Source organism: Solanum verrucosum, unplaced genomic scaffold (assembly GCF_900185275.1).
Source record: "Solanum verrucosum unplaced genomic scaffold, falcon-dt-bn FXZP01000031.1, whole genome shotgun sequence".
Taxonomy (NCBI): Eukaryota; Viridiplantae; Streptophyta; class Magnoliopsida; order Solanales; family Solanaceae; genus Solanum; species Solanum verrucosum.
In genome coordinates this window covers 3,062,857-3,090,532 of record NW_026020194.1, presented here as the reverse complement: position 1 = coordinate 3,090,532, position 27,676 = coordinate 3,062,857, and the positions used below count along the sequence as shown (strand labels likewise).

At 34.6% G+C, this 27,676-nt stretch overlaps 1 protein-coding gene and 1 long non-coding RNA gene across 4 annotated transcripts; one reads left to right on the top strand and one right to left on the bottom strand.

Moving 5' to 3' along the window:
• The first annotated feature begins 11,428 nt into the window (after window positions 1-11,428).
• LOC125829454 (calmodulin-binding transcription activator 3-like) lies at window positions 11,429-26,981 on the top strand. 3 transcript variants are annotated; one of them, XM_049508668.1, is made up of 13 exons: window positions 11,429-11,715; window positions 12,050-12,169; window positions 13,197-13,312; window positions 13,782-13,870; window positions 15,061-15,103; window positions 15,864-16,071; window positions 16,228-16,329; window positions 16,464-16,765; window positions 23,164-23,730; window positions 23,898-24,598; window positions 24,903-25,479; window positions 25,607-25,930; window positions 26,677-26,981. In XM_049508668.1, exons 1-13 carry the CDS (start codon window positions 11,676-11,678, stop codon window positions 26,791-26,793), a joined length of 3,306 nt encoding a protein of 1,101 aa, XP_049364625.1. In that variant the 5' UTR covers window positions 11,429-11,675; the 3' UTR covers window positions 26,794-26,981. The 3 variants fall into 3 exon arrangements, with proteins under 3 accessions (XP_049364625.1, XP_049364623.1, XP_049364622.1); XM_049508666.1 differs by lacking the exon at window positions 26,677-26,981 and adding an exon at window positions 26,416-26,581 and having other exon boundaries at window positions 16,485-16,765; XM_049508665.1 differs by lacking the exon at window positions 26,677-26,981 and adding an exon at window positions 26,416-26,581.
• On the bottom strand, window positions 17,503-22,872 carry LOC125829536 (uncharacterized). Its single transcript, XR_007443101.1, has 2 exons — window positions 22,570-22,872; window positions 17,503-17,535 (listed from the first exon to the last, which is right to left on the bottom strand). It is a non-coding gene; the product is annotated as an uncharacterized LOC125829536 (long non-coding RNA).
• Window positions 26,982-27,676: the final 695 nt, after the last annotated feature.

Sequence of the window (27,676 nt, the reverse complement as noted above, 5' to 3'; positions counted from 1 at the left end):
AATTTTTAGTAAAAATCAATAAAAATCTTAAGGTTTTTTTCAAAAGATTTAAAATAGATAAAATCAATTGAAAAGGGTTCAAAGTTCAATGTACATTCCGAGAAGGTGTTAGGCCCTCGAAATGCCCGCTAACTTGCGGTTGACCGGCGATTTGACTAAAAGTGATTTTTTGACTAACTTTGAAATTTTAACTAAATAAAAGAACTCATTTATATTAACAATATATTTTTTTGAAATTTTAACTTAGTAAAAGAACTAATTTATATTAACTATATATATTATTTTTTTATTTTTTTTTTGAAATTGACTTAGTAAGAAAACTAATTTATTTTGAAATTTTAACTTAGTAAGAAAACTAATTTAGTTTAACTTATTTATTTATTACCATTATTATTTTTATCACTTTATTTATTTTAAGGGGGAATGAACTAAAGGGGAGTTTTCAAAAGGGGAAATAACTTAAGTGACAAGACAAATAAAATTAAAGCTAAGTATAAAACAAAATACTTTAATTTACATACATACATATATATATAAATAAATGAAATGGCCATCTCGGGGATTTTAATATATATATATATATATATATAAATGAAATGACCATCTCGGGGATTTTAATTAAATTAAACCATAAGAAATAAAGATGTTAGTTGATATAATGACAAATAATAAGAGCAAGAAATCTAAAACTAAAGTTTGCTCCCAAACAACAATGGACTTTGGCCCATTTTCGCCTCCCTTTTTACCCTTGAAATTCAGTGTATACGTTTAGCGTATACCACTGTATATGGGCTGTATTTTGGTCCATTTTCGTGTATATTGGTCTGTATACCAAGTGTATACAGCCCTCTTCAACTCCTGCAACCTGTATTTCCATTTTTAGCCTTGTATTCGCTGTTTTCCAGCTGTATACTAATGTATACAGCAGGTATATCAGCCTGTTTTTGACTTTTCCGGACGTTGAAAATTCAATTTCCAGCATTTATCTCGCTGTTTTCAACATGTACACCAATTTCGCTGACCCGGTAGTGAGGCCAACTCGAGCAAGGAGAGCAAGTTTGGGCCTTCACGGCCCAAATCGGAATGCAAAGGGGAATGGAAAAGTCCATGAGGACCCAAGGCGGATTCAAACATAGAAAAACCACAAAAAAGAAGATAAGAATTAGTCATGGAGGACATTTTAAATTTATACAACACAACCAAGATACATAGAATAGAAACAAGGCAAAGATGCACATGATTAGTTCACCGTATCAATGTTATACAAAGAGGATCAAGGGAAGCACATAATATTTAGAGGAACCAATAAATTAGATTAATTAGTAGTATAAAATAAACTAATTCCATACCCAATGACTATAGGAATCCGACGGACACACATTTAGATTTTTTACAAGGATACATTAATAATACACGCTTGAAAATTAAAGCAAACTTCACTAATGCAAATCATAAATAAATACATGCTATGATATGCAATGCTAGGAAGTTGATTTATATTACTACCATTTTTTAAAAAAAAAAAAAATCTGCAGCTAATGCATCTTTAATGAATCGCTGCTACATAAATAAAATATGTGCCTCAAACTAACTTCTACATGGCATATGGGAACTTGGAAAATTAACTAAAGCAACTTCCGACAATTTAAGCAACTTTCAACACCTTAAAGTAACAAACACATATAATTGGACAAATAAAATTAGAGGTCATTCAAGGGGGGAAGAAAATAAGAGCAGATTATACTACAAGCATCAATAAAGAAACCAAACATGCTGGTGATATAGTAATGAAAACAACTTAACTGTAACATGTAGTCATGCTTCCAAATTTGACCCAATTGACACACAATTCCCAGGGAACTAAATATAACAAATTGTCGGAGAATCGACGTAAATAAACTCCGACATTTGAAGAAATAGAAACATTTAAGATCCACCGAGCTTAACAGCTAAATCATCTCGACGTCGAACCAAAAAGAAGGGAAAGACATAATAATAGGAACAAGAAGAGAACTTAGATGCGCAAAACAATATTTTTACTACTGAAAACGAAAGCAAGGAAATGACAAACAGAGAATTTAGCGCATAGTTATCCTCTAAGCACAAAAACAAAAGGAAACTGTGAGGAGATATAGTCTCAAACAGACAAGAAAAGTGTGACCAACTTAGATGATGGAGCCAAAAATGCTATTCGACTAGATTACCACTAAATGAGTTTAAACATAGAGAAAGATAAATGTGAGAAAACGAAACGAAAATCAGAAGCTCCATCATTTAAAGAGTCCTAACTAGTGCAAGAGCAACTAACAACAGTCCAAACGAAAGGAGAGAAACATCAAATATGCTTATCCATACCTCAGCGAGCTCAACAACAAAAACATAATTTCGGTCCAGACTAAGAAATCTCCGTTAAGCGCAAAACAAAGGGATACATAATCAAACAAACAAGGCTAAGAGGAGAGGTTTTTACCTTCTTTAGGGCAGCGAAACTCGGACGGCTACGAACAGGACGGAAACAAGCCTCCACCACCGAGACGTGATTCCCAAAATTCCGATGAACAACAAGAAAACAACAAGAGCAAGAACTGAAACCGAAATCGGAATTCCAAGAGGTCCTAAACAATGGTGTAGCTAACAATTTTTTTTATGTATATTTTGTCTTTAAAAAGTTAGTCGATTCCTTTGTATTTTCCAAATTTTCTCTCCACTAGAAGAAACTCTCCAATCTTTTCAACAACGTTCTCTAAAAAAATTCCAACTCTCCAAAAAAAAAAAAATCCCCCTTCAACTGAAACGAAAAAAGGAATATATAGAAGGAGATAGGGTTCGATTTTGGGGGGGGAAAACGGATCCAAATCCGAACAAAAGGAGCCCAAATTCAAATTCAAACTTCAAAATTTCTTTCACCAAATTAGGCGAACCCCTTTTCCTCTGAGATTTCAACCCATTCCGTAAGAGGAAAGGGGGAGAAACGTGTGCTTGTACCCTGCTACGATATTAATAATCGAAAGGGACGCGAGAGAAGAAAACAAAAAATCGCAGAGTATCGCCTGCTGTGTTGACCCCGTTACTGCTTTCCGTCTATCGCCGTGAGATTGTCGTTTGTGAGAATGTGGACGTTGGAGCTGGACTGGGCTCGTGATTTGCTGGGCTACTCACGTTGTTGGACTGGTTTGCTGTTCATTTTTGGGTTTAGAAGGAAGAAGAGGAGGACGCAGGGGTGGGGCCGGCTGGTACTGTTGTTGTATATTGTTTCTGGGTTCCTTTGTTGATGAAGGAATTGGGCCGGGTCGGGTAAAGGAATGGGCTGAGAATTGAAGTGGAAAAATAAATGGGCTGAATAGAGGGTGAGTTGGGTCGGCAAATTTGGATAAAAAGTGGATTGGGATTGCTGGGCACTACTGGAAGCAAGTAAAAAGGCCCAAATTTGGCCTTTTGATGGGTTTTAAATTGAAATTAGAAATGGTTAGGTTTGTAATAATAATAGCCAAGTGTATTACGAATTTAGCCCCAAATTGAATGTTATGCAGTGAATTTGGATAGAATTTCAAATGAGATGAATTAATATAATTAATTTAGGAGCTTCTCAATCTTAACGAAATAAAATAATTAATTCAACTATAAACCAATTAATTTTTAAAATTAACCATAATTTAAACTAAATTAATTTTAATAGAATATTTAAAATAAAATCTTTTTGAGATGATTTTAAAATTTTTATGAAATATACCGATTATATCCATAAAACTATATGAAATATATTTACTATTTATAAATTATGAAAATCGACTAAGATCACTCAAAATGACTTTGAAAAGTATTTGAATTTTATAAAACTAATTATTCTAAATCGTTTGAAAAATCAAGAAGTTCGGAAATTGATTATCACCGGAGAGGGTCAAAATTGGGTGTCAACATATATTTTATTTATGAATAATATATAAATAATTATAAAGATTATATATATAATTTATCAGTTTGATTTTGTTATTTTTGCGTTTTTTTAAGTAAAATCAAAATCAAACCAAATAATATCGATTTTCAAAATTTAAAATCAAACCTAACCAAACTACACCAAATATCAATATTTTTAATCAATTTAATTCAAATTGCAATTTAGTTTAATTTTTCAACCATAACCATGAATAGCCTACTCATGATCTCATACCACAATACATAAATTATGTCCGTCTTATAAAATATGCATAAACTTGCACACACCTTTACAAATATGTATAATACTCTATTGATATTTGATTCCATATTTCAGTACTATATTGAGATAGTTTAATCTTAAACTTTTACATACACCTTTACAAATATACATTCTCCTTAAAAATAATTGTTCAAAATGAACTTCAAACATGCCAAAATATGTTTGAAACTAACAGATGAACATGTCAAAATTTAATTAAGAGTTTATTATAAATCAATAAGGTGAATATTATATACAGTTGGAGAAAGTACACAAGTGCGCAGACTTCTTGACAAATAAATGTCACAAACAATTTTTAAAAAATTGCTTGTATGAAAAATGCAATCAAGAAAATGAAGTTGACAAATTTAAGCATAGTAGCTTATGAAAGATTTTAGACTATTTAAAATTTTATCCTAAAAAAGTAAGTTCAAGCAAATGATTTGTAACTATTGTCATATGTTAAAAAATATATTTCTTCCAACCAAAAATTAATATACTAAAATTGGAATGACGTTCCTCACTTGACTATTTTGTGATAATAATTGTATATACACCGTCTTTTAAAAGAAAAAAAAAACTTGTCTATTTTATAATAATAATGACTATTTTATTTTATGTATTAAATTAAGAGTATATATATACATTTGATAATGATCTATGGTTCGACAAGATTAATCAACACGGATGAAATTATTTTTTTAATTCAAGATAATGACTTTCACTATCTAGGGGCGTCACATTTAATTATTTGACTAGATCCACCTACTTCATTAATTATAAATTAAAAAAATTGGTAGAAATTATAAACAAGTTATGCAACCTTAAATCAAGTTTATTATATATTGATAATTAGTTTGCTCCATTAATTTATAGCAAAAAAGTGTCTCTTGAGAGGGTGTTGAAAAATCTATCATTTCCATAATATCTGAAACATTTTATTAATTAATACAAGAAATATAGTGTTGATCTTTTCTCCAAATGTTTCCGTCCCTTAAAAGATTGGACTCGTTTAGTTGGAAACAAGTTATTTTGAAATTAATTATTTTGAGATAAATTAATTTGGGATAAACTTTTTTATCAAATATATGCGGATGCGATAACTTATCCCAACATTAAGGTATAAAATGGTGGAATAAATAATCTCAAGATTGCCTAATATCTCAATAGTTTATAATTTATTCTCTAGCAACTAAATATTTATTTGGGTTAGCTGATCGTAAATAATTGATAAGTTTCAAGTGTTTGGAATTTAGAAAGTCAAGCGTTGGATAAAAAATTCAAACTAAAAATAAGTAATTGATGTGTTTGACACATAAATAAATGCTAATAAGTTATGTTTTTGTTAAAATGACTAGAATACCCTTCTTCTATGTAAAAAAAAGACTAGAATACCCTTCTTAATTGTAAAAAAAATCTTAATTTGTGAAAGAAAAGGAAAAATGATGGATGTAGGATGAAGAGAAAGATTAGGATTTTATTTTGGACAAAGTATTTTGAGAATTAGAAAAAATTAATAATAAGGATAAATTACGAAAAAATTGGTAAAAAAAATTAAAAGTGCTTACAAATTGAAAACTCATAAGTTAGGAATAACCAATTTATGACTTTTGACAATGTTAACTTATAAACACTTTAAATCTTTATCAAACATATTAATAAGTCAACAAAATATTTATAAACTAATTTGATCAGTTTATAAGCTTAGATAAATATCCTCTCTGAAAATATTTTTGAATTTATGTTTATTTGAAACAAATGGAGAAGTTACAAATGTCACCATTTTTTTTATTAATAAATAAAAGCAAATAAGTAAAGAAAACTTCAAAATATAGTGCACTCCAGCATGACTTGAGGTCAAGTCAACCATTTTCACAACTTCAAATTTATAACACGGTTTGATAAGATAATAATATAGTTTAGAGGTGGACTTGCTTCTTAAAATTTACTTGACTTTGACTTATTTTAAAGGGGTTTTTGTTTACATAAACAAATTAATAGCATGTACAAAATCCTTTGTAAAAATTAAAGATTTTTCTAATTTTCTTGACTTCTTTACTCGTTAGGCCAACAAGCTTTACATAAGATGCACCCTGGATAAATCATTATTTAACTTGAATAATTTTAAAAGATGAAAAAGAATGTAATAAATTTTAATTTATATTTATACTATATTAAAAGCGAAAAGTTTCAAAATAAAAGCTGAATTAACATAATGGCTATCAAAACTTGGAGAGATCGTTTTATCCTTTACTCAAATACTATTTCTTTGATATTTCTCTATCAAAAAAGTAAATTTATTTTTCAATAGATAAAGTTATACTAAATATATCTTCAACAATAGTTGGTAAATGAATTTAATTGCAATTGTGTTTGGAATTTAATATATGTACCTGAAAACTTTTAAAGAACTTATTATAATTTATGAATCCAAACTTTTAACAATTTTCGATACTAAATCGTTTATATTTTTATTTTTTATAAATTCTAAAATAATCCGCAGTCGCTATCATCTCTGTCACATTATTGCTAAAAGGTAAGTTCACTATTGATAAAAGGAGCAAATTTTCACTTAAGTTTTGCAATGTTGGCACACATTCGACAACAGGCTTAGGAGCAAAATGCAATTCAAATATTGGTTACTTTAAAAAGTAGTTTTATGAGTGAGGTCAGGAAAGAAATATAATAGTGAAAGAAGTAATGCAGAAAATAATACTAAATGAATAATAGCTACAAAAAGTAATATCAGAACATAGAAAATAACATGTAATAATAAAATAAAAAAATAAGACAGTAGAAGAATACTAATAATAATATGGATAAGGGAAACTAGACAACACTCGACTACCTATTAAATTTCCATTTTTATCATTGAACTACATATCCTCTTATCTAGGGTCATGTCCTCAATAAGTTGCAAGTGTGTCATGTCTAGTCTAATCACTTTTCTCCAATACTTCTTCGGCCGACCTCTACCTCTCCTCTAACCCACCATAGCCAATCTCTCACACCTTTTCACGGCATATATTTGTGCTTCTCCTCTTTATGTACGAATTACCTTAGTCTCATCTTCCTCATTTTGTCTACCACAAAGGCTACTTTCACCTTATCCTGAATATTCTGTGTTCATTATTTTATCTCTTCTAGTGTGCCTACAAATATATCTCAACATCCTAATTTTCGCTACTCTTATTTTCTGGACGTGCGAGTTCTTGACCAGACAACGCTCCAATCCATACAACATATACTTAATCTAACAACCACTCTATAAAACTTAATTAACTATAAGTTTTGGTGGCATATTCTTATCGCACAAGACACCAAATACGACCCATATCCATAGAGCTCCAATACGATGTGAAACGTCATCGTTAATCTCCATATTCCTTTGGATTATTGACCCAAGCTATTGAAACTTCTTCTCTTGGAGATGACTTGTGTATCAATTCTCACCTCCATAACTGCCTCACGAGTTATGTCACTGAATTCGTACTCCAAGTACTCTATTTTAGTCTTGCTCAGCATGTATCTTTTAGAGTTTAGGGTTTGTTTCCAAGTCTCTAGTCTATCTTTAACTTTGCCTTGTGTCTCGTCGATCAACGCTATGTCACATGCATGCGAAAAATACACCATAACACCTCCCGTTAGATATGTTATGTCAATTCATCCACCATCAAAATCAATATATAAAAATGGGTCAAAAACTAATCCTAGTTTAATCCTATCAAGATTGAAAAATTGTTCTAGCTAGTCTCCTATTATAGTTACAACTAGTAAATGGGCCGCGCTTTCCGCGGTTAGAACATTCTTCTTTAAAATTATTAGAATAGGACTTTTCTTGTATTTTGATGTTATAGTATTTTTATATTAATCTATTTTTAAGAGTACGGTGGTTATTCAATTGTAGTTTACCATTTGTTTTATTAAAAGAAAAGTCAAAAGTACAAATGATCATAACATTATTTTCTCCTAGTTTACATAATTTTATTTTATAGATTCATTAATTTGTTTTTGAAATTTTATAATGGTTAGTTTATTTTTATCATCTATATGCATGGTTACATAGTGTCTTTAATTAGAGAGTAAAATAAATATTTTTCTCAATTTTCTTCTTTGCAAATTTCGTTAGTATAACACTATCAATTACTTTCAAAATATTAAATATTTTATTATATATATATATATAACTAATGTGTTTATCAAGAGCAAAGGTTCCATAATCATATGATATATCAATAGGTAATAATGTAGTCATTATGTGTTTTAAAATTAAAATGCAATCTTCCAAAATCCAAATTTCATATGTAATATAATTATGATAGTTTGTGGAATTGAAGTTGTGCACAAGCAAAACATTAGGGCATGTTTGAAAGGCCACAATGGAATTGGGAATTGGTGTAATTACACCAAGTAATTACTTGGTAAGAGGGGAATTGGGTGTAATTGAAGGGGAGTAATTACACTCCTCAATTCCCAAGGGAGGGTAAGGAATTGAGTGTAATTACACCATGTAATTACATGAATTTTTTAATATTATATTTTTTTAATATATTTTTGTTTGAAATACCAAGACACTTCTTCCTTTTTTGTCTGGACATTTCCATTTCTAAGAACGGCAGCACCGCAACAAGCCCTGTACTTCTTATTTCAAGTAAGATTTATTTCTTGATTCATTTTACTTTCATATTTTGATGTCTAGGTAGATTATGTATGAATTTTATTTTTGTATTTTCTCATGTTAGTTTTGAGATTAAAAAATATGAGAATTAATTTTTTTTCTTTAATTTCTGATAATAATAATAATAATAAAAAATTAAAAATTAAAAATCGATTCTAACAATCAGTTATACATAGTAATATTATTTATTCAAAATCTGATCTATTTTAAAATTTAACTGTGTAATTACATTCGTCCAACCAAACAGGACAAAGGAAATTACACTGTAATTACATTGTGACAACCAAACAGGTCAATGTAATTACTAGACTGTGTAATTACTAGGCTAGTAATTACTACCCTAGTAATTACACCAATTCCAATTACCAGGTGGCTTTCCAAACAGACCCTTAAGGATCCTTGAAAAGGGTGAAAGAGAAGTAAGGGATAATGAGAAAAAAGTTCAAAAAAATACTTTGATGTGAGAGAATAGTCATCATTGTGTATCATGTAATTGTAATTAATTGTTAGTTTTAATTCTATCATTTGACTTTCTATTTTTTTACTCCGGTTAATATTAACATTATTATGACAACAACAAAAAAACATATAATTTTTAGGCTTGATTTCTTGGAGAAGAAGATATTTCTTTGGAGAATGTTATAAATAAATGTATTATGTAAAAAGTTATTTGTGAATCTGCAGTAGTTGGATTTACATAGAGTCTGTACTAACAAATACTTACAACAATAATTTTACTGAAACATAAATAACAAAGTTTAAAACATGTACTAAAAAACAACAATTAATATCATAAGTATAAATTAATGACTGGAAAAAAACATACCAGTATCTGTAACAATAGAATGAAACAGAAAGGAAAAATCGAGCCCACTGAATGCACAATGTCTCCTTAAGAAAATCATTTCCTCTAGTACCCAAGGTTTAAATAAATCCTCTCAAGATGAAACGATTTTATTCACCAGTGTAATGATACAAAACCAATAGTGTCAGTGAGCCACTCAACATGAGCAAAGTACACAAATATTTAATTGTGCAGAGAAAGAGAAAGAAGAAGAAGTTCAGAATCAAATATTTAATTGTGCAAAAGAAGAAGAAGAAAAAGTTCAGAATTTTCGTTGTTTTAAAATGAGAGGAAATTCCTTTATTTATAGACAACAAAGGGTAGTGTGAACAAATGCTTATTGTGCCTTACCGAAAAGGTCACAACTCTTTGGAAATGCCACAATTCTTCGGAAAGGTCACAACCTTTCATAAATATTAAAACATTTCATAAAAATCGCAACTGTTCATAAAAGTTACAACTTTTTAGAAAAATCACAACTTTTAATAAAAGTCACAACTTTTCAATAAAAGTCATAATTTTTCATAAAAGTCATAACTTTTAATAAAAGTCACAACTTTTCATGAAAGGAAAAAGTTAATTTTGGAAATAAATAAATTAAAAGGGAATCCTTGTTTGTGATGGCGCCACGTAAGTGGGCCTAGGGTTTTCTTTTTATATATATATATACATGATATATGATGATTTCTAGCATAAAGTAGCTATTTACATGAAATAATTGTTTCTTCTATCTTTGATTAGTTAAGGACTATGTACGCAAAATTGAGTTCTCCGTAAAAATGTCAAAGAGCAAACAACTAAACACAGTGTAAATTATTTTAAATAATATAATATAAATTGTAAATTAAAATACTTAATTTAGTACTAAATTAATTATTTTTAAATATAAGTTGTAAATTAAATTAGTGTTTTAAATTCACTTGTGTGAAATGTCTGGAACGTGAAAGATTACTATTTTTGTAGCACAAGTTACACCTCCACTAGATTCCCCTGCATGAAGGAAGTGGCCAATCAGAAATAGATATTACCTCCATTTTAATATTTTTTTTCCAATTCTTTCTAAAAAGAATGTTTATCTCATTTTGTAACTTCTTAACCTTAATTTTATTCGTGACCAAATTAAAATTATAATAATAATTTGATATATTTTAATTTATGATCATAAGAATTTAAAATAATTTTATTTTTTAATTTCATGTCAAATTTAAATCATCAAACATATTAAAAAGCGAGGAAGTACAAATATGGTGTTCTTTTGTTTTTATTTATTTGGTGTTCGATATTTATATTGAAATTCAATTAATTCGAAGGAGCGTTCCTTACCAATATTTTTTTTATACTCAAAGTTTAAATTCGAGACCTCTCGTTATGATAGTTTTATATGTTCCAAAAAAATAGACTGAAGTGTTAAAATACATCTAAACTATCTATTTTTTTGAGATAGTGATATTTTCATCTTTAACTTTTAACACTATAGATATAAAATTACACTTTTAATAATTTAAATATAAAAATAAAAATTTATATGAATTTTGACGATAAACTATTGACGGTCTTAAAAAGATGTTAAAGATTGTTTTCGTATGTATGAGTGTCTGAACTCAAACTGTATTCCATTTCGGCGGCTCCTTTTTGCTTCAATACCAATACCCCCTCACCCCCTTCCCACTTCCTATAACGACCTTTCTTCGTTGCTTCCTATTTTCCCTTTTCCCCTTTTTTCTACCGCTCTTTAACCCATATACACTTTACTCTCTCTCTCTTTCTGTTGCCCTCGTTTTCCCCCTTTTTCTTGCCAAAATCTTGAACCTGTTTTGACCAAATCCAGTTTTCTTTCATTAATCCAAAACTTTTTGATTCTTTAACCAACCCCCAGTTCAATTTTTAAGTGGAAGCTCAACTAGTGTTTTAGATCGGAGCTGGGTTAGTTCTTTTTGTATGGTTTTGGAGCTGGGTTCATGGCAGACAGTAGGCGTTATGGTCTTAATGCTCAATTAGGTAACTTCTTCTATTGGGATACATTTAATTGCTATCGATTTTACTGCTGTTCATTTCTTGAACTCTGTTAGGGCTTTGGTTAATAGGAATCAAAGAAGCATACCCTTTGAAGCATTTTAGTGAAAAGACTTAAACTTTGGACTTGAATCTCCAAAATCACTGATTTTGTTAGTTTCAGAACAGTGAAGAGATAAATTGATTAGGGAATTAGTCTAATTAGATGTTATCATGGCTTTTAGTTGAGCATGTTTACTATAGTTTTAGTATGTACTGTAGCTGGAGGATTGGTTGGTGTTGGTGCATGTTTGTTGAGGAAGTTTGTTGTTGAATGCAGATATTGAGCAGATACTTTTAGAAGCGCAGCATCGATGGCTACGCCCAGCTGAAATTTGTGAAATTCTTAAAAATTACCAGAAGTTTCGAATTGCTCCAGAGCCTCCAAACAGGCCTCCAAGTATGATCATATAGCTGATTTTTTTTCCCTGTTGTTAAATGTGGATGTTGTAGTTGAAATGGGGTTTTCTTGCTTCTACATGTGCTTCCTTGATAGTGAATTTTCCAGTCTACTATATGCAGATAGTCGTGCATATGCTATTTATACCAATGTGTATGTGTCAGGATAAATGCACTTATGTAACATATGCATGTCTGTGTGCATACTTGAGGCGACATGCTCGGCTTTTCTGTACGTTACATACCCTTCTGCAGTTCTGCTTGTGAAAGTGGGTCAACTTCTTCTTTTCTTTTGGAGGAGTGCGCTGTACCATATACCCAAAATAGTGAAAAAGTTGTTATTGCTAGTCTTATCCTAATTTCAATTTGGTCTGATGACGCTGTTACTTTTTTCCCTTTCAATCACTCAATTCACTACTTGTTGTCGACCAGTAAAGCTCCTCTAGTTCTCTTTCCCTCCTTCCTCCTATTAGATGGAGGCTATTTGTTAAAGTATTCTTATAATAATCATTGACGTCTTTTTTTAGCTCAATTGACTAGCTTTCAATGTATAGTCTTTGTATGTGCTGTAAATTGTATTTCACTTTTGTGTTGCTCCCTTCTTTAGCCCTCTGCCTAGATCATTTACTGCTTGTCTTGAGACCACCCTCGGGACAAAAAGACATGTTCCTCTTCCATCAGGCCTATACTCAACTCCCTTCCACCTCCATGTATAGTAATTTCTTAGGTTTTTCAGAAATATTTTCTTATTTTAGTTTCCCTGTCAATATAACTCTCGTGGCCTGCTCCTTGGCTTAAAGATTATTAGTTGCCTCCCTTATGAGAACATATACATAATTGGTTTTGTTTCACATAGGTCTAAGTACCGTCATCTTGTGCAATCAACATTATGGTCTGTGTACTCTTTACTTTTCTTCATTATATTTGTTTGTAGTGAGGAGAGCTTTCAAGGACATCTAACTATTCTTGAAACTCAAGCTCTGTTTAATTTATTTTATGTTTTTTAATTTGCTTGTATGGCCCTTCAGGTGGTTCATTGTTCCTTTTTGATCGGAAGGTTTTACGGTATTTCCGCAAAGATGGCCATAGTTGGAGAAAGAAAAAAGATGGAAAGACTGTGAAAGAGGCTCATGAGAGGCTCAAGGTAAAGTTGATGAGAATCTTATGATTGTGTAGAAGCCTATTAAATTTATATATCCTTGATTTCGATGTTGGTTTGGGATTGAGGCGTAATTGTTGTTGTACTCAATTTCAGTGTTTCCACGAGTGTGCTACCTTCAAAAAGGCAGAATGCTGTTATAGAATCCACTATTTTATAAATAGAATAAGCTTTATGTCCTAACCAGGTGACGTGGGGCGATAAGGATGCTTTATCTAAACTAGGCTAGAGAACTTGATTAACTTTGCTACTTTGATAGCATCTCTGAACGGCAGGTACCGACAACTGCTGTAACAAAGGAATACGGAAGCTAGTAGAAATATGCTTTATTAGTGCATTACAAAATAGAGGAAATATAAGTTACCATGGGCAGAATAGTGGTACAATACCACTTATTCTTTGGAGACCTTTGTTCTTGTATCAGGGTGCTGATCAGAAATTAATATTCTTGCAGGCTGGAAGCATTGATGTGTTACACTGCTACTATGCTCATGGAGAAGAGAATGAGAATTTCCAAAGACGCAGCTATTGGATGCTCGAAGAGTAAGTTAAAAGAGTATATTGTTGTTTTGAGTACTCAGATTTGCTATTATAGGTGTTTCGCTCCAACATTGGAGCTAAAAGTCAATTCAGACTGTTGATATTCGTGTCTTAAGAATTATGATCAAGTAGACATCTTTAGTGGACATTTACATGCTAATTGCATGTTAGGTTGGTTCAAGTTCACCTTGTTCATCTCCATAATGATAAGAGTGCTATTCTGGCACTGTAAAATTATTTGTTGTCATGCTTGATAAGTGTTACTTCTATATGATATTTGGCTTACCTTTTTGCTTCTGATATTCTTCATGATCAAGATAATTAGATGCTCTATAATGCTGAGGGGTCATTATTCCTTTAAAAGGTTGACGCAGGATCGACTAATCTATTAAAGGGTATCTTGTGCACTCTTTGCGTCTAAAACAAATAATCTTATTGTTGTTGAATAACATGTACTCCTTATTTAAAACTTTAAATCGTTAGAGAAGGACACACTTATTTATACATTATAGATCTTTCACAAGCTCCTTCATGTACAAATCCAAGTTTTTTTCTTATATCAAACACATGAAAATAATTTTTGTTAATGAGGGGGTGGTGATCAGAACTTTTTTGCTTGTTCTAATTCCATGTTGCTCGAACTCTCCAAAAATGTTGCCACACCAGTTCGGATTCTCCAAAAATGCACTACTTTTGGAGTATCCAAGACATTTTTGAAGAGCCCAAGCAACATAGCAATATTGCCTCTTTGGATAATAATACCCCTGTAAGTTAAAGGGACACCATATTGTTTTGAATCTTGAATAGCATGGACTAAGTTAAGATTTGAAGAGGTAAAGTTAAGATTGTCCAAATGAATCTGCAATTAAGTTTACTGTTGTGCGGTAAAGTCCCGGAGAGCACGCACACACACACTTCCACACATACTTCTTCTTTTCCTCTCATTGTTCTTTTTCTAATTGTGTATTTATGTTTCACTCCCTATGAAATGTTATTCCCCCTTGAGAATTCTTTGGAGTTCACAATACAATAAGTGTCTCACTGTTGGTTCTGTTAACCCAACATGCGTAAAAGTTTGTTTTGGTTGGCGCATCACTCACTTTAATTTCTAATCATCATTACCTTCTTCAAGACCAATTTCTAACCATTGCTCAGCATGCTAATTCTGTTTACTTTTCCAAACACTTATTCAGGGAAATGTCACATATTGTTCTTGTCCACTACCGGGAAGTAAAGGTATATGCTTGCCATCCTCTAATTCTTTCCTATATTGCTTCTTTTCTTTGACCTTTTTGTTTTTCCTTTAGTGTCAGTTGTAACTTGTAACAGTCAACTTACAGCTGAGAAGTGGTTATGTTTCCTTCCCCCAGTTTCTCAAGGCAGCATAGTATAGAAGAAATTCATATGATATGATTTACGGGCACAATTTTAAATGAAATAAAGAGTAGGTATAAAATTGCAGATTTGCATTGTAAGGAGGCCTAGTCATGTACAGGCAATTTGTATGGTAGGTTGGAGGACAACAGGCTCTCAGTTCACGATGCTAGTATGGTATCTTAACATCAAAGCTGTGTACTGCTTGTAATTTAAACGTGTTCAGAAGTTCTCTTTATTCAAGAATATTCATCCAACATTTTATCTTAAGAAAGTGAAACTGATTTCATTTTTTTGTAGTAAATATACCTGGCAGAGTACCTAGTAGTTCATGTTACAATTTTTTTCAAAAATAAAGTTTTTACAGAATGAATGTACTAAAGAATAATGCAAAAATAAGATCTAATTATTAAATTAGGACTTTTGAGAAGTTCTAATCGAGCCTACAATCTGACAAACTAAAATAGCTAATGTTTAAACTGAAAATTATAGAACTTAAGTGTGATCTATGCTTCTCCCTCCACATAATCTGGCTCATATCCTTGAAACTGATTTCATTATTAAAATAAATTTCCTCATTTTTGTTTATAGATTTGATTGCCATGGTGTTTTCCTTCTGTAGGGTAACAGGACAAATTTTAGCCGTATTAGAGAACCTCAACAAGTTACTCCTGATTTGCAAGAAACTGATGAAGATGTACACAGCTCTGAGGTGGACAGTTCCGCGTCTACAAAATTTTATCCAAATGATTACCAAGTGAACTCACAAGTCACTGACACAACTAGCCTCAGCAGTGCACAGGCCTCAGAATATGAGGATGCCGAATCAGGTATATTTTTAATCAATTTTTTCTGGGTCAGATTTTAAAATAAACTGCTCTGGTACATTGGAAGGCATTTTGGACTTGTAATGTATCAATTGAGATTTCCTTTTTATTTTTAGTTAAATATTTTTTAATTTTTGTTTGGGAACACAAACTCACCAGTGTACAATCAACATCCAACTTCTGGATTTCACTCATTCCTTGATGCTCAGTCAAGTGCTGGAGATGGACTTGCTGTACCTTATCATCCGATTCCCTTCTCAAGTAATTGATTCTTGTCCTTGTATTATCAGTTGTACTTAGCATTTTTCGCCTCTTTTAAAATGCTCTCCAAATGGTTCAGTGCTTCTGTCAACGTGACGTGACACATGTGAAAACCTTGTTTGTTTATTCAACAGATGATCAAGTACAGTTTGCAGGAAGTTCTGCTACAAGTTTCTCCTCAATCCCACCAGGAAATGGGAATAGAAACACAGCAAATACCTATATACCCAGTAGGAACCTTGACTTCCCATCATGGGGGACCATTTCAGTTAATAATCCCGCTGCATATCAGTCTCTCCATTTTCAGCCTTCTGGCCAATCAGGTGCAAATAATATGATGCATGAACAAGGAAACACTACAATGGGACAAATATTCTCAAATAACTTCACGAGGCAGGAACATGAGAACCACATTGATGGCCTGGGGAACTGGCAGGTAAGTAACACTAAAGGAGTTCATCTTGTGCATCATTATTTTGCAATGTCCATTTCATGCACATCACAGAGTTGTATACTTGAGGGAGAGGAGAAGAGGCTCAGTTTATTAGCCCCTGTGCATGTATTCCAAAGCTTTCCGTTCAATTTTCATGTAGTCTGTCGTCCATAAATACTGTTTTTCGAGACATGGTTAGTGGTATTTCACCAGATGCTGAGGAAATTTAAATACATGACTTAGAGCCTGTTTGGTGGCTTATTTTAAGTGCTTTTAAGCCAAAAAAAACTTTTAAGCACTTTTGGAGTGTTTGAGTAATTTATAAAAAATGCTTATAAGCACTTAGTTTAAGCTAACATGGTAAAAATAAGCCAAAAGCCATAAGTTACAAATTCTAACTTATGGCTTATAAGTCAAAAGTCAAAAGCCAAAAGCCAAAAGCCAACAAACAGGCTCTTAGTATAGGACTGAAAAGGCAGGCAGGAGGAATAGGAGCATTGTCCACTTATTATCTTTGCACCTTGTTTCTTTGACGGAATTCAGGGAAAAAGCCTTCTAGCAGTCATATAGAAGTCTAAGTGCCTGTTTGGCATAAATACTATCCCAGGATTTGTTAATACTTGTTTGGCCATGAAATTAGCAAATACAGACAGTGAGACGTTGAATTACAATTTTTTCTGTTAAAGCCCCTTCTTTTCTTCCCCATGACACCATACCTCTCCACCCCATGTCACAACCCCTTTTTCCCAAAAGAGAGCTCACTACCATAACTCCTGTTAGAATAGAAATAAGTATTTCCTACTTAGAATAGAAATAAGAATAGGAATAGGAATAGGAATAAGAATAGGAATCCTAGTTGGAAAAGGATTCCAATGTAGTGTCTATAAATAGGGTCTCAATGTAACTATTTAGATACACAATTCAATAATATTTTTCGTATATATTTCTCACATGGTATCAGAGCATTGGTGAGAACAAACAAGTCACCGTATGTCTATGTCAATTTCCGGTGACTGTTGGGTCTGATTTTGTTATACTTTTTTCTTTCTGTGGGTGTTGTGCGAAAACCAACACCACCACGAGGCTCGGAAAGCCCCCGCGACCAAACCCCAGCCAAAACCACCGGAAAACACCACCCCACGCGCTCTCACGCGCCTATCGGAGGTGGCAGTTTCCGGCGAGATCTGTCTCACGCGCCGGCGCGTGAGGGCTTTTCTGATCATATTTTTTTGAGATTTTTTTGACAGTTGGGGTCGTCCAGCCAATCTGACCAGGCCCATACTGTTTTTTGACCAGATCCGATCGCCGGAATTAGAGTTCCAGCTATTTCCAGGCAGTTTTCGGCGACTTTTCTTCGAGATTTGAATTTTCCGAGACAAATTTAGCATAATGTCTTTTGGGTGTGATGTTTTTGGTTCCAAAAATATGGGGATTGGAAGTTCTAGCCCTATAATCACTTCAGAACTTTTATTGGGAAGTTCAAACTATTTATCTTGGGCTTCCTCGGTTGAGTTGTGGTGCAAGGGTCAAGGTGTCCAAGATCACTTAACGAACAAGGCTTATGAGGTAGATGTAAAGGCAAAGACTAGCGAGGAAGATGCAAAAGCCAAAGCACAATGGGAGAAAGTAGATGCTCAATTATGTAGTCTCCTATGGCGTTCTATTGATTTCAAGTTGATGCCCTTGTTTCGCCCATTCCAGACGTGTTATACAGTTTGGGAAAAGGCTCGTGCTTTATACACTAATGACATATCTCGATTCTATGATGTGATATCTCGATTGACCAACTTAAAGAAACAAGAATCCGATATGTCTACTTACTTAGGACAGGTACAGGCAGTCATGGAGGAATTTGACACATTAATGCCAGTTACTACGAATGTGGAAAAACAACAAGAACACAGACAAACATTGTTTCTAGTTCTTACTCTTGCTGGACTTCCTCCTGATCATGATTCTGTACGTGATCAGATTTTAGCTAGCCCTACAGTTCCTACAATCGATGAATTATTCTCTCGTCTCCTTCGTCTTGCGGCACCTCCCAGTCACAAGGTAGTTTCATCACCCACTGTTGACTCATCTATTCTTGCATCTCAAACCTTTGAAAAGCGTACATATCAATCTATGGAGAATCGGCGAGGAGGAGGGCGTTTTGGGAAACCTCGATCCAAGTGTAGTCATTGTCATAAGCCTGGACACACTCGTGATATATGTTATATTTTGCATGGTCCACCACCCAGTTATGATCCTATTGTTCTAAAGGAATATAATGAGTTCCTTCGAAATCGCGCAAGTAAACAGACATCTCCACCAGTAGCATATGGTGCTCAACCTAATCAACCATCCAATAATGCTCATATTGCTCAGACAGAATATGATGAGTTCCTTCAGTATCGTGCAAATAAGCAAACGTCTCCACAAGTAGTTTCGGTTGCACAACCTGATGTCTCTGTTGCGGGTAATTCTTTTGCTTGTGTGTCGCAATCTAGTACTCTTGGAACATGGGTCATGGACTCTGGGGCTTCTGATCATATCTCTGGTAATAAATCACTTTTATCCGATATTGTTTATTCACAATCTCTTCCAGCTATTACTTTAGCCAATGGGATCCAAACCAAACCAAAAGGGGTTGGAAAAGCCAAACCCCTATCTTCTGTCACCCTAGACTCTGTTCTTTATGTCCCTGGTTCTCCTTTTAATCTAGCATCTGTTAGTCGTTTGACGAAAGCCCTACATTGTAGCATAACTTTTTTCGATGATTTTTTTTCTCATGCAGGACCGCAATACGGGACAGATGATTGGAACAGGACATGAATCACAAGGCCTTTACTATCTTACCTCTTCAAATTCCTTAGCAGCATGCTCCATTACAGATTCCCCAGATTTAATTCACAAACGTTTGGGACATCCGAGTCTATCCAAACTGCAAAAGATGGTGCCTAGTTTGTCTAGTTTATCCACATTAGATTGTGAGTCGTGTCAACTTGGGAAACACACTCGTGCTACGTTTTCTCGTAGTACTGAGGGTCGTTCAGAGTCTATTTTTTCATTAGTTCATTCTGATATTTGGGGTCCTAGTAGAGTCAGTTCCACCTTAGGATTTCGTTATTTTGTTAGTTTCATTGATGATTATTCAAAATGTACTTGGGTTTTCTTAATGAAAGATCGTTCTGAGTTATTTTCTATTTTCAAAAGTTTCTTTGCTGAAATACAAAATCAGTTTGGTGTTTCTATTCGTACTTTTCGTAGTGATAATGCCTTAGAATACTTATCCTCCCAATTTCGGGAGTTTATGACTCACCAAGGCATTATTCACCAGACTACTTGTCCATACACCCCTCAACAAAATGGTGTAGCTGAAAGAAAAAATCGGCATCTTATTGAGACCGCTCGTACTCTTCTCCTTGAATCCAATGTTCCATTGCGTTTTTGGGGAGATGCAGTTCTTACGTCTTGTTATTTGATAAATAGAATGCCCTCTTCTTCTATTCAGAATCAGGTTCCCCATTCCATACTGTTTCCTCAGTCACATCTCTATCCTATCCCTCCTTGTGTCTTTGGGAGCACATGCTTCGTTCATAACTTAGCCCCAGGAAAAGATAAATTAGCTCCTCGTGCCCTCAAATGTGTCTTTCTTGGTTACTCTCGAGTCCAAAAAGGGTATCGTTGTTATTCACATGATCTTCATCGATACCTTATGTCTGCTGATGTTACATTTTTTGAGTCTCAGCCTTACTATACATCTTCTGATCATCCTGATGTCTCTATGGTCTTACCCATACCTCAGGTTTTACCTGTGCCAACCTTTGTGGAATCTACGGTTACTTCTACATCTCCAGTTGTAGTGCCACCACTACTAACTTATCATCGCCGTCCACGTCCAACCCTAGTCCCAGATGATTCATGTCATGCGCCAGACCCTGCTCCTACTGCGGACTTGCCTCCTCCTAGCCAACCGCTTGCACTTCAAAAAGGTATACGATCCACTCGAAATACTAACCCACATTATACCTTCTTAAGTTATCATCGTCTATCATCACCCCATTATGCATTTGTGTCGTCTTTGTCCTCTATTTCCATTCCTAAGACTACAGGTGAAGCACTTTCTCATTCTGGATGGAGGCAGGCTATGGTTGATGAGATGTCTGCTTTACATAAGAGTGGTACTTGGGAGCTTGTCTCCCTTCCTGCAGGTAAATCTACTGTTGGTTGTCGTTGGGTTTATGCAGTCAAAATTGGTCCAGACGGTCAGGTTGATCGACTTAAGGCTCGCCTTGTTGCCAAAGGGTATACTCAGATATTTGGGCTAGATTATAGTGACACTTTCGCTCCTGTGGCTAAAATTGCATCTGTTCGTCTTTTTCTATCTATGGCTGCCGTTCGTCATTGGCCTCTTCATCAGTTGGACATTAAGAATGCTTTTCTGCATGGTGATCTTGAGGAAGAAGTCTATATGGAGCAACCACCTGGTTTTGTTGCTCAGGGGGAGTCTAGTAGCCTTGTATGTCGATTGCGCAGGTCACTCTATGGTCTAAAACAGTCTCCTCGAGCTTGGTTCGGGAAGTTCAGCACAGTAATTCAGGAGTTTGGCATGACTCGTAGTGGAGCTGATCACTCTGTGTTTTATCGGCATTCTGCACCAAGTCGATGTATCTATTTGGTTGTTTACGTTGATGATATTGTTATCACCGGTAATGATCAAGATGGTATCACCGATTTGAAGCAACATCTCTTTAAGCACTTCCAAACTAAAGACCTTGGCAGATTGAAGTATTTTCTAGGTATTGAGGTTGCTCAGTCTAGATCAGGTATTGTTATTTCTCAGCGCAAGTATGCCTTAGACATTCTTGAGGAGACAGGGATGATGGGATGTAGACCTGTTGACACTCCTATGGATCCGAATGTTAAACTTCTTCCAGGACAGGGGGAGCCACTTAGTAATCCTGAAAGGTATAGACGACTTGTTGGAAAGTTGAATTATCTTACAGTGACTAGACCTGACATCTCTTTTCCTGTGAGTGTTGTAAGTCAGTTTATGACTTCCCCTTTTGATAGTCATTGGGAAGCAGTTGTTCGTATTCTGCGATAAATAAAGTCAGCTCCCGGTAAAGGACTACTCTTTGAGGATCAAGGCCATGAGCATATCATTGGATATACAGACGCTGATTGGGCAGGATCACCCTCTGACAGACGTTCGACATCCGGATATTGTGTTTTAGTAGGAGGTAATTTGGTGTCGTGGAAGAGCAAGAAACAGAATGTGGTTGCTCGATCTAGTGCAGAATCAGAATATCGAGCAATGGCGACAGCAACTTGTGAGCTAGTTTGGATCAAACAGTTGCTGGGAGAACTAAAATTTGGCAAAGTTGATAAGATGGAACTTGTGTGTGATAATCAAGCGGCTCTTCATATCGCATCAAATCCAGTGTTTCATGAAAGGACTAAGCACATTGAGATTGACTGTCACTTTGTCAGAGAAAAGATACTCTCGGGAGATATTGTTACGAAATTTGTGAAGTCAAATGATCAGCTTGCAGATATCTTCACCAAGTCCCTCACATGTCCTCGTATTAATTACATCTGTAACAAGCTAGGTACATATGATTTGTATGCACCAGCTTGAGGGGGAGTGTTAGAATAGAAATAAGTATTTCCTACTTAGAATAGAAATAAGAATAGGAATAGGAATAGGAATAAGAATAGGAATCCTAGTTGGAAAAGGATTCCAATGTAGTGTCTATAAATAGGGTCTCAATGTAACTATTTAGATACACAATTCAATAATATTTTTCGTATATATTTCTCACACAATTCCCTCCTCTTCCCCCGTAACCGGAATTACAAGTCCCCACTATTAGTCCTTGACAATCATGCCAATCCATCTTCTCTCTGCTTAACCAAACTCACAAAAACTCCCATCTTTTCATCATCATGGCTTCTTTTACGTTTGAGTCCTTCCCCAGAACATCACCCATAGGCTGTTCAAGGAGGTTTTAGACACGGATCTTACAAATTAAAGTGTTTGATAAGTTGTCCATAAAGAAAAGGAGTTTAAAAGGAATTTTTGTGCAAGTTAGTGGGGGAAGTATTTATTAAGCTCTGCTTGTTCTTGAAAATGTTGATTTGTTCATGCAAAAGTGCAAACTAGGCACTTGCTGTCGGAAAGCTTTTTTGCCACTTTATTTTTTTTCTCTCAAGTGCTTTGAGAATGCCCGAGTTGTTTGATGTATTTGTTTTTAGTATAAGCATTGATATTCGACTGAACCAGCTCTACAATAACTTAGTGATGACTGATATTTAAAATCAACTGGACATTTATTACCTGTTTGCATGTAAGACTAAGTGCAATGCTGTTGATACATTTTTTCTTATTAACTGAAGTTGCCAACTTTGAGATGCAGACTTCTGAAGCTGATTCCTCATTTATATCCAAGTGGTCCATGGATCAGAAGTTGAATCCAGATTTGGCATCTGGTCAAACCATTGGGTCTAGTGGTGTATATGGTGTAGAACATCACAATTCCTTGGAGGCTTCTCAGGTACTTCCTGCGCAGCAAGATAAACACCCAATGCAGAATGAACTTCAATCACAGCTATCAGATGCAAATATTGGAGGCTCTCTAAATGCTGATTTAGATCACAATCTAAGCTTAGGGGTCAAAACCGATTATTCAGCTTTAAAACAACCTTTGTTAGATGGCGTCTTGAAAAGAGAAGGTTTGAAGAAGCTTGATAGCTTTGACCGGTGGATAAGCAAGGAACTTGGAGATGTAAGTGAGTCGCATATGCAATCCAATTCTAGTTCCTACTGGGATAATGTTGGAGATGAAGATGGAGTCGATAATTCCACAATTGCTTCCCAAGTGCATTTAGACACCTATGTGCTAAGTCCTTCACTCGCGCAGGATCAAATCTTTAGCATTATTGATTTCTCACCAAACTGGGCATTTTCTGGGTCAGAAATTAAGGTGAACATTTATGTCTTTCCTGGACATTCTACCTTGTGAGCCAGAGTTCTGATTAAATTTTTTAATGTCTCACTTCTTTTTTTATTGATGATGTACAACTTTCCTCTTAATTAATTTGATGTCTTATTGATGTATGGGTAATAACTCTTTGGTTTTTTCATTAACAGGTCCTCATCACTGGAAGGTTTTTGAAGTCCCAGCAAGAAGTGGAGAACTGTAGTTGGGCATGCATGTTTGGTGAGTTGGAAGTTCCAGCAGAAGTAATAGCTGATGGTGTTCTTCGCTGCCATACTCCGGTTCAAAAGGCTGGAAGAGTTCCATTCTACATAACATGCTCCAATAGGTTGGCGTGTAGTGAGGTAAGAGAATTCGAATTTCGGGTCACTGAAGGCCAAGATGTTGATGTTGCAAATCCAAATAGTTGCAGCTCCAGTGAAAGTCTTCTTCATATGAGATTCGGAAAGTTATTATCTCTGGAATCCTTTGTTTCCCAAACTTCTCCACCTATCAGTGAGGATGATGTTTCCCATATATCCAGTAAAATTAACTCATTGCTAAGAGACGATGACAGTGAATGGGAGGAAATGTTGCACCTTACTAATGAGAACAACTTTATGGCAGAGAAAGTAAAAGACCAGCTCCTACAAAAGCTTCTAAAAGAGAAGTTGCGTGTTTGGCTCCTTCAAAAGGTTGCTGAGGGTGGGAAAGGTCCTAACATACTGGATGAAGGTGGTCAAGGAGTTCTACATTTTGCAGCTGCTCTTGGTTATGACTGGGCTGTACCACCTACTATAGCTGCAGGCGTAAGCGTCAATTTCCGAGATGTGAATGGATGCACTGCACTCCATTGGGCAGCATCATATGGAAGGTATTATGTTAGATTTTGTCTGTCTTTATCATGCAACTTTTTTCTGATTCATTTTCTAATTTTTCTTTTTCATCTCTTTCTGTGGCGTCTTTCTCCAATTTAATTCACACAAACATATTAGAAACTTGAAAGGAGTTGAATACTGGGTGCTCTTAGAATTTTAGTTGTGTTGTGAAGTATTTTTGATAAATAGGGTTGTTGATGAAATTGCTTTCATCTACTATGACTTGTTTACTGATTAGCTCCATTTTTCTTTCTTTTCCTTTTCGCCCATTTGATGTATCTTCGAAATTTGCAACATCAGAGAGCGGACAGTGGGTTTCCTCATCTCCTTAGGTGCAGCTGCTGGAGCATTGACAGATCCTACTCCTAAACATCCTACAGGCAGAACACCTGCTGATCTAGCTTCCAGCAATGGACATAAAGGAATTGCTGGTTACTTAGCAGAGTCTTCCTTGAGCTCCCACCTTTCTTCTCTTGAGTTGAAGGAAAAGAAGCAGGGTGAGAATGAACAAGCTTTTGGGGAAGCTGTTCAAACGGTTTCTGAAAGGACTGCTACACCAGCTTGGGATGGTGATTGGTCACATGGAGTCTCATTGAAGGATTCTCTTGCAGCTGTTCGTAATGCTACTCAAGCAGCTGCTCGTATTCATCAGGTCTTCAGGGTGCAGTCATTCCAGAGGAAGCAGCTAATAGAACACGGTGGCAGTGAATTTGGACTATCAGATGAACGTGCTCTCTCACTTCTCGCCATGAAGACGAATAGGGCTGGCCAGCATGATGAGCCTCACGCTGCTGCTGTCCGTATACAAAATAAATTTCGCAGTTGGAAGGGAAGAAGAGATTTTCTTCTAATCCGCCAACGAATTATTAAAATTCAGGTATTGTATGTGCTTTTGGCCTTATACATGCATAATCCATCTTTTTGCTAAATAATTAGTCAACTCAACGTCTCTACCTTATTTTTTCATTTTCTTAGCCATTCTTCGTTTTTCCTTTTGTTTAAAGGCTCATGTGAGAGGACACCAGGTAAGGAACAAATACAAAAACATAATATGGTCTGTGGGGATCTTAGAGAAGGTAATTTTGCGATGGAGGCGGAAAGGAAGTGGATTGCGTGGATTTAAACCAGAAGCACCTACTGAAGGAAGCAACATGCAAGACCAACCAGTGCAGGAGGATGACTATGATTTCTTAAAACAAGGCAGAAAGCAAACTGAAGAAAGGTTGCAGAAGGCTCTGGAAAGGGTAAAGTCGATGGTTCAATACCCTGAGGCTAGGGACCAGTATAGGAGGCTGCTGAATGTTGTGTCCGACATGCAAGAACCCAATGTAAGCATTGTTCGATTTCTGATGCTAAATGAACTACATATGTTGATCCTGTAGATGCATTTTATCATTTGGTGCAATGGTTCCTTATTCCAAAAATAAAATAATAAATCATAACTTGGCGCTTTTGATAAAGAGACTAGCTATATATGTACTATCTTTTTTCCCCTTTCCAGCTTTTCTTTTATTCTTAGAAGTTAGTTTTAGAGCTTTTCAGCAATAATGAAAATTTGCACTTCTCTTCTTTTGAACTATTTGGTCCATAATGCAGAAGTGAAAATTTCGTTCATACCTCATAAATAATGTATTTTGTATTTTTCTCTTAGCATCCAATCATAAGCAAAACTCAGTAACAATATTAAATCAACTAGTCCTGATTTTCATGATCTGCTCACCTTGAATGAGAGAGAAGCTTTAAAGTTTCGTGAACTGTTGCTTCTTAAAACAATGAGCATGGTCATACCCTTGATGGGGTCATGGTTTTGTAGATGTTTCATGATTTCCCATCAACCAATTCTAATTTATCATCCAGCATTGTCAACCTTCACATGGGTTTACCTGGTAGAATTGGCGTTTCACTGGGTGAGTTTGATACACTTATTCAATACACCAAGTTTCTTTCAGTGTAAAGTTTTGCTATTAGTAGTTGTATCTCTGGCTTGGTTTCTTAAATGTGAGGGGATTTTTGAAAGGAACAACATAACAAGACACCAAATTCACATGTGGTCATGTCTCATTTTGTGTTGCAGAGTACAAATGATGGTGCAGCCAGCTACAACTCAGCGGAAGCAGTTGATTTCAATGATGATTTGATCGATCTTGGTGATCTATTGGATGACGATACTTTTATGCCTACAGCACCTTGAGTTCTGTGTTAATAATATACCATTTGTGGATTAGTATTTGTTATACATGGCTGTTAGGGTTGTTGTATACATAGGCTGCACTAACTAGTTTGTAAATGTGAAAATCAAATCCATTGTGCAGATTGACAAGAATTTGAGATTTAAAGGTAGTAAGATTGTGGTATGTTTGATGTTTTCTTTTCCTTTTACATTGATAGTTTTGTACCATTTACGTTATTTAATTTTGAATCTCAAACCAGGTCTTCTCTCTCTGCCTTCAATTGACAAAGAAATTTTAGGTTCATTGTTAAAGGACTTGTCAATTTGTGTCATTAGTTCTCCCAAAGATTATTTTGGTTAAAAAGTGTTTCAAGAGCCTTTTTGTTTTTCCTTTTTCTTTCTGCAAAAGCTTATAGGAACACCTGGAATTTCACAAAAAATGACTGGTTATTCGATCATAATTTTCAGTACAAATAGTCGGGGAATTCTATCTCTTAACTTGCTTCTGCATCTTCCAAGGTACATCCATTAGTGTTGTTATTCTCGTCTGGTAGCGTGTATTAGCATAATGCATGCATTAGCTTTGTGTATTAGTAGTTTCTTGTTTGGTACATTTTTTCATGCTATGTATAATTAATGCACACTCTATTGTGTATTGAGGAGTTTATTACTAATACCATGAATTTCTAGGTATCCATAATGCATATGCATTAGCATTTGTAAATAAATATTTTTATACAATGCATTTTTAACACCAAACCAAACAATGTATAAAAAGTAATCTATGTATAATTAATGCAAACATAACTAATATAAACATTACTATTTAGCATTATTTTTATACATCCCCCTAAAACTATAATAATAAATTGTCAGCTGGAAAGTATCAATTTAGGGCGTGCAC

Excerpts from the sequence above, each read along its gene's own strand:
- LOC125829454 (XM_049508665.1), top strand. The coding sequence starts at position 11,676 with ATGGCAGACAGTAGGCGTTATGGTCTTAATGCTCAATTAG. Across the intron at positions 16,330-16,463 it reads TCATCCGATTCCCTTCTCAA|ATGATCAAGTACAGTTTGCA; the intron begins GTAATTGATTCT and ends TTTATTCAACAG. Across the intron at positions 23,731-23,897 it reads TTTCTGGGTCAGAAATTAAG|GTCCTCATCACTGGAAGGTT; the intron begins GTGAACATTTAT and ends TTTCATTAACAG.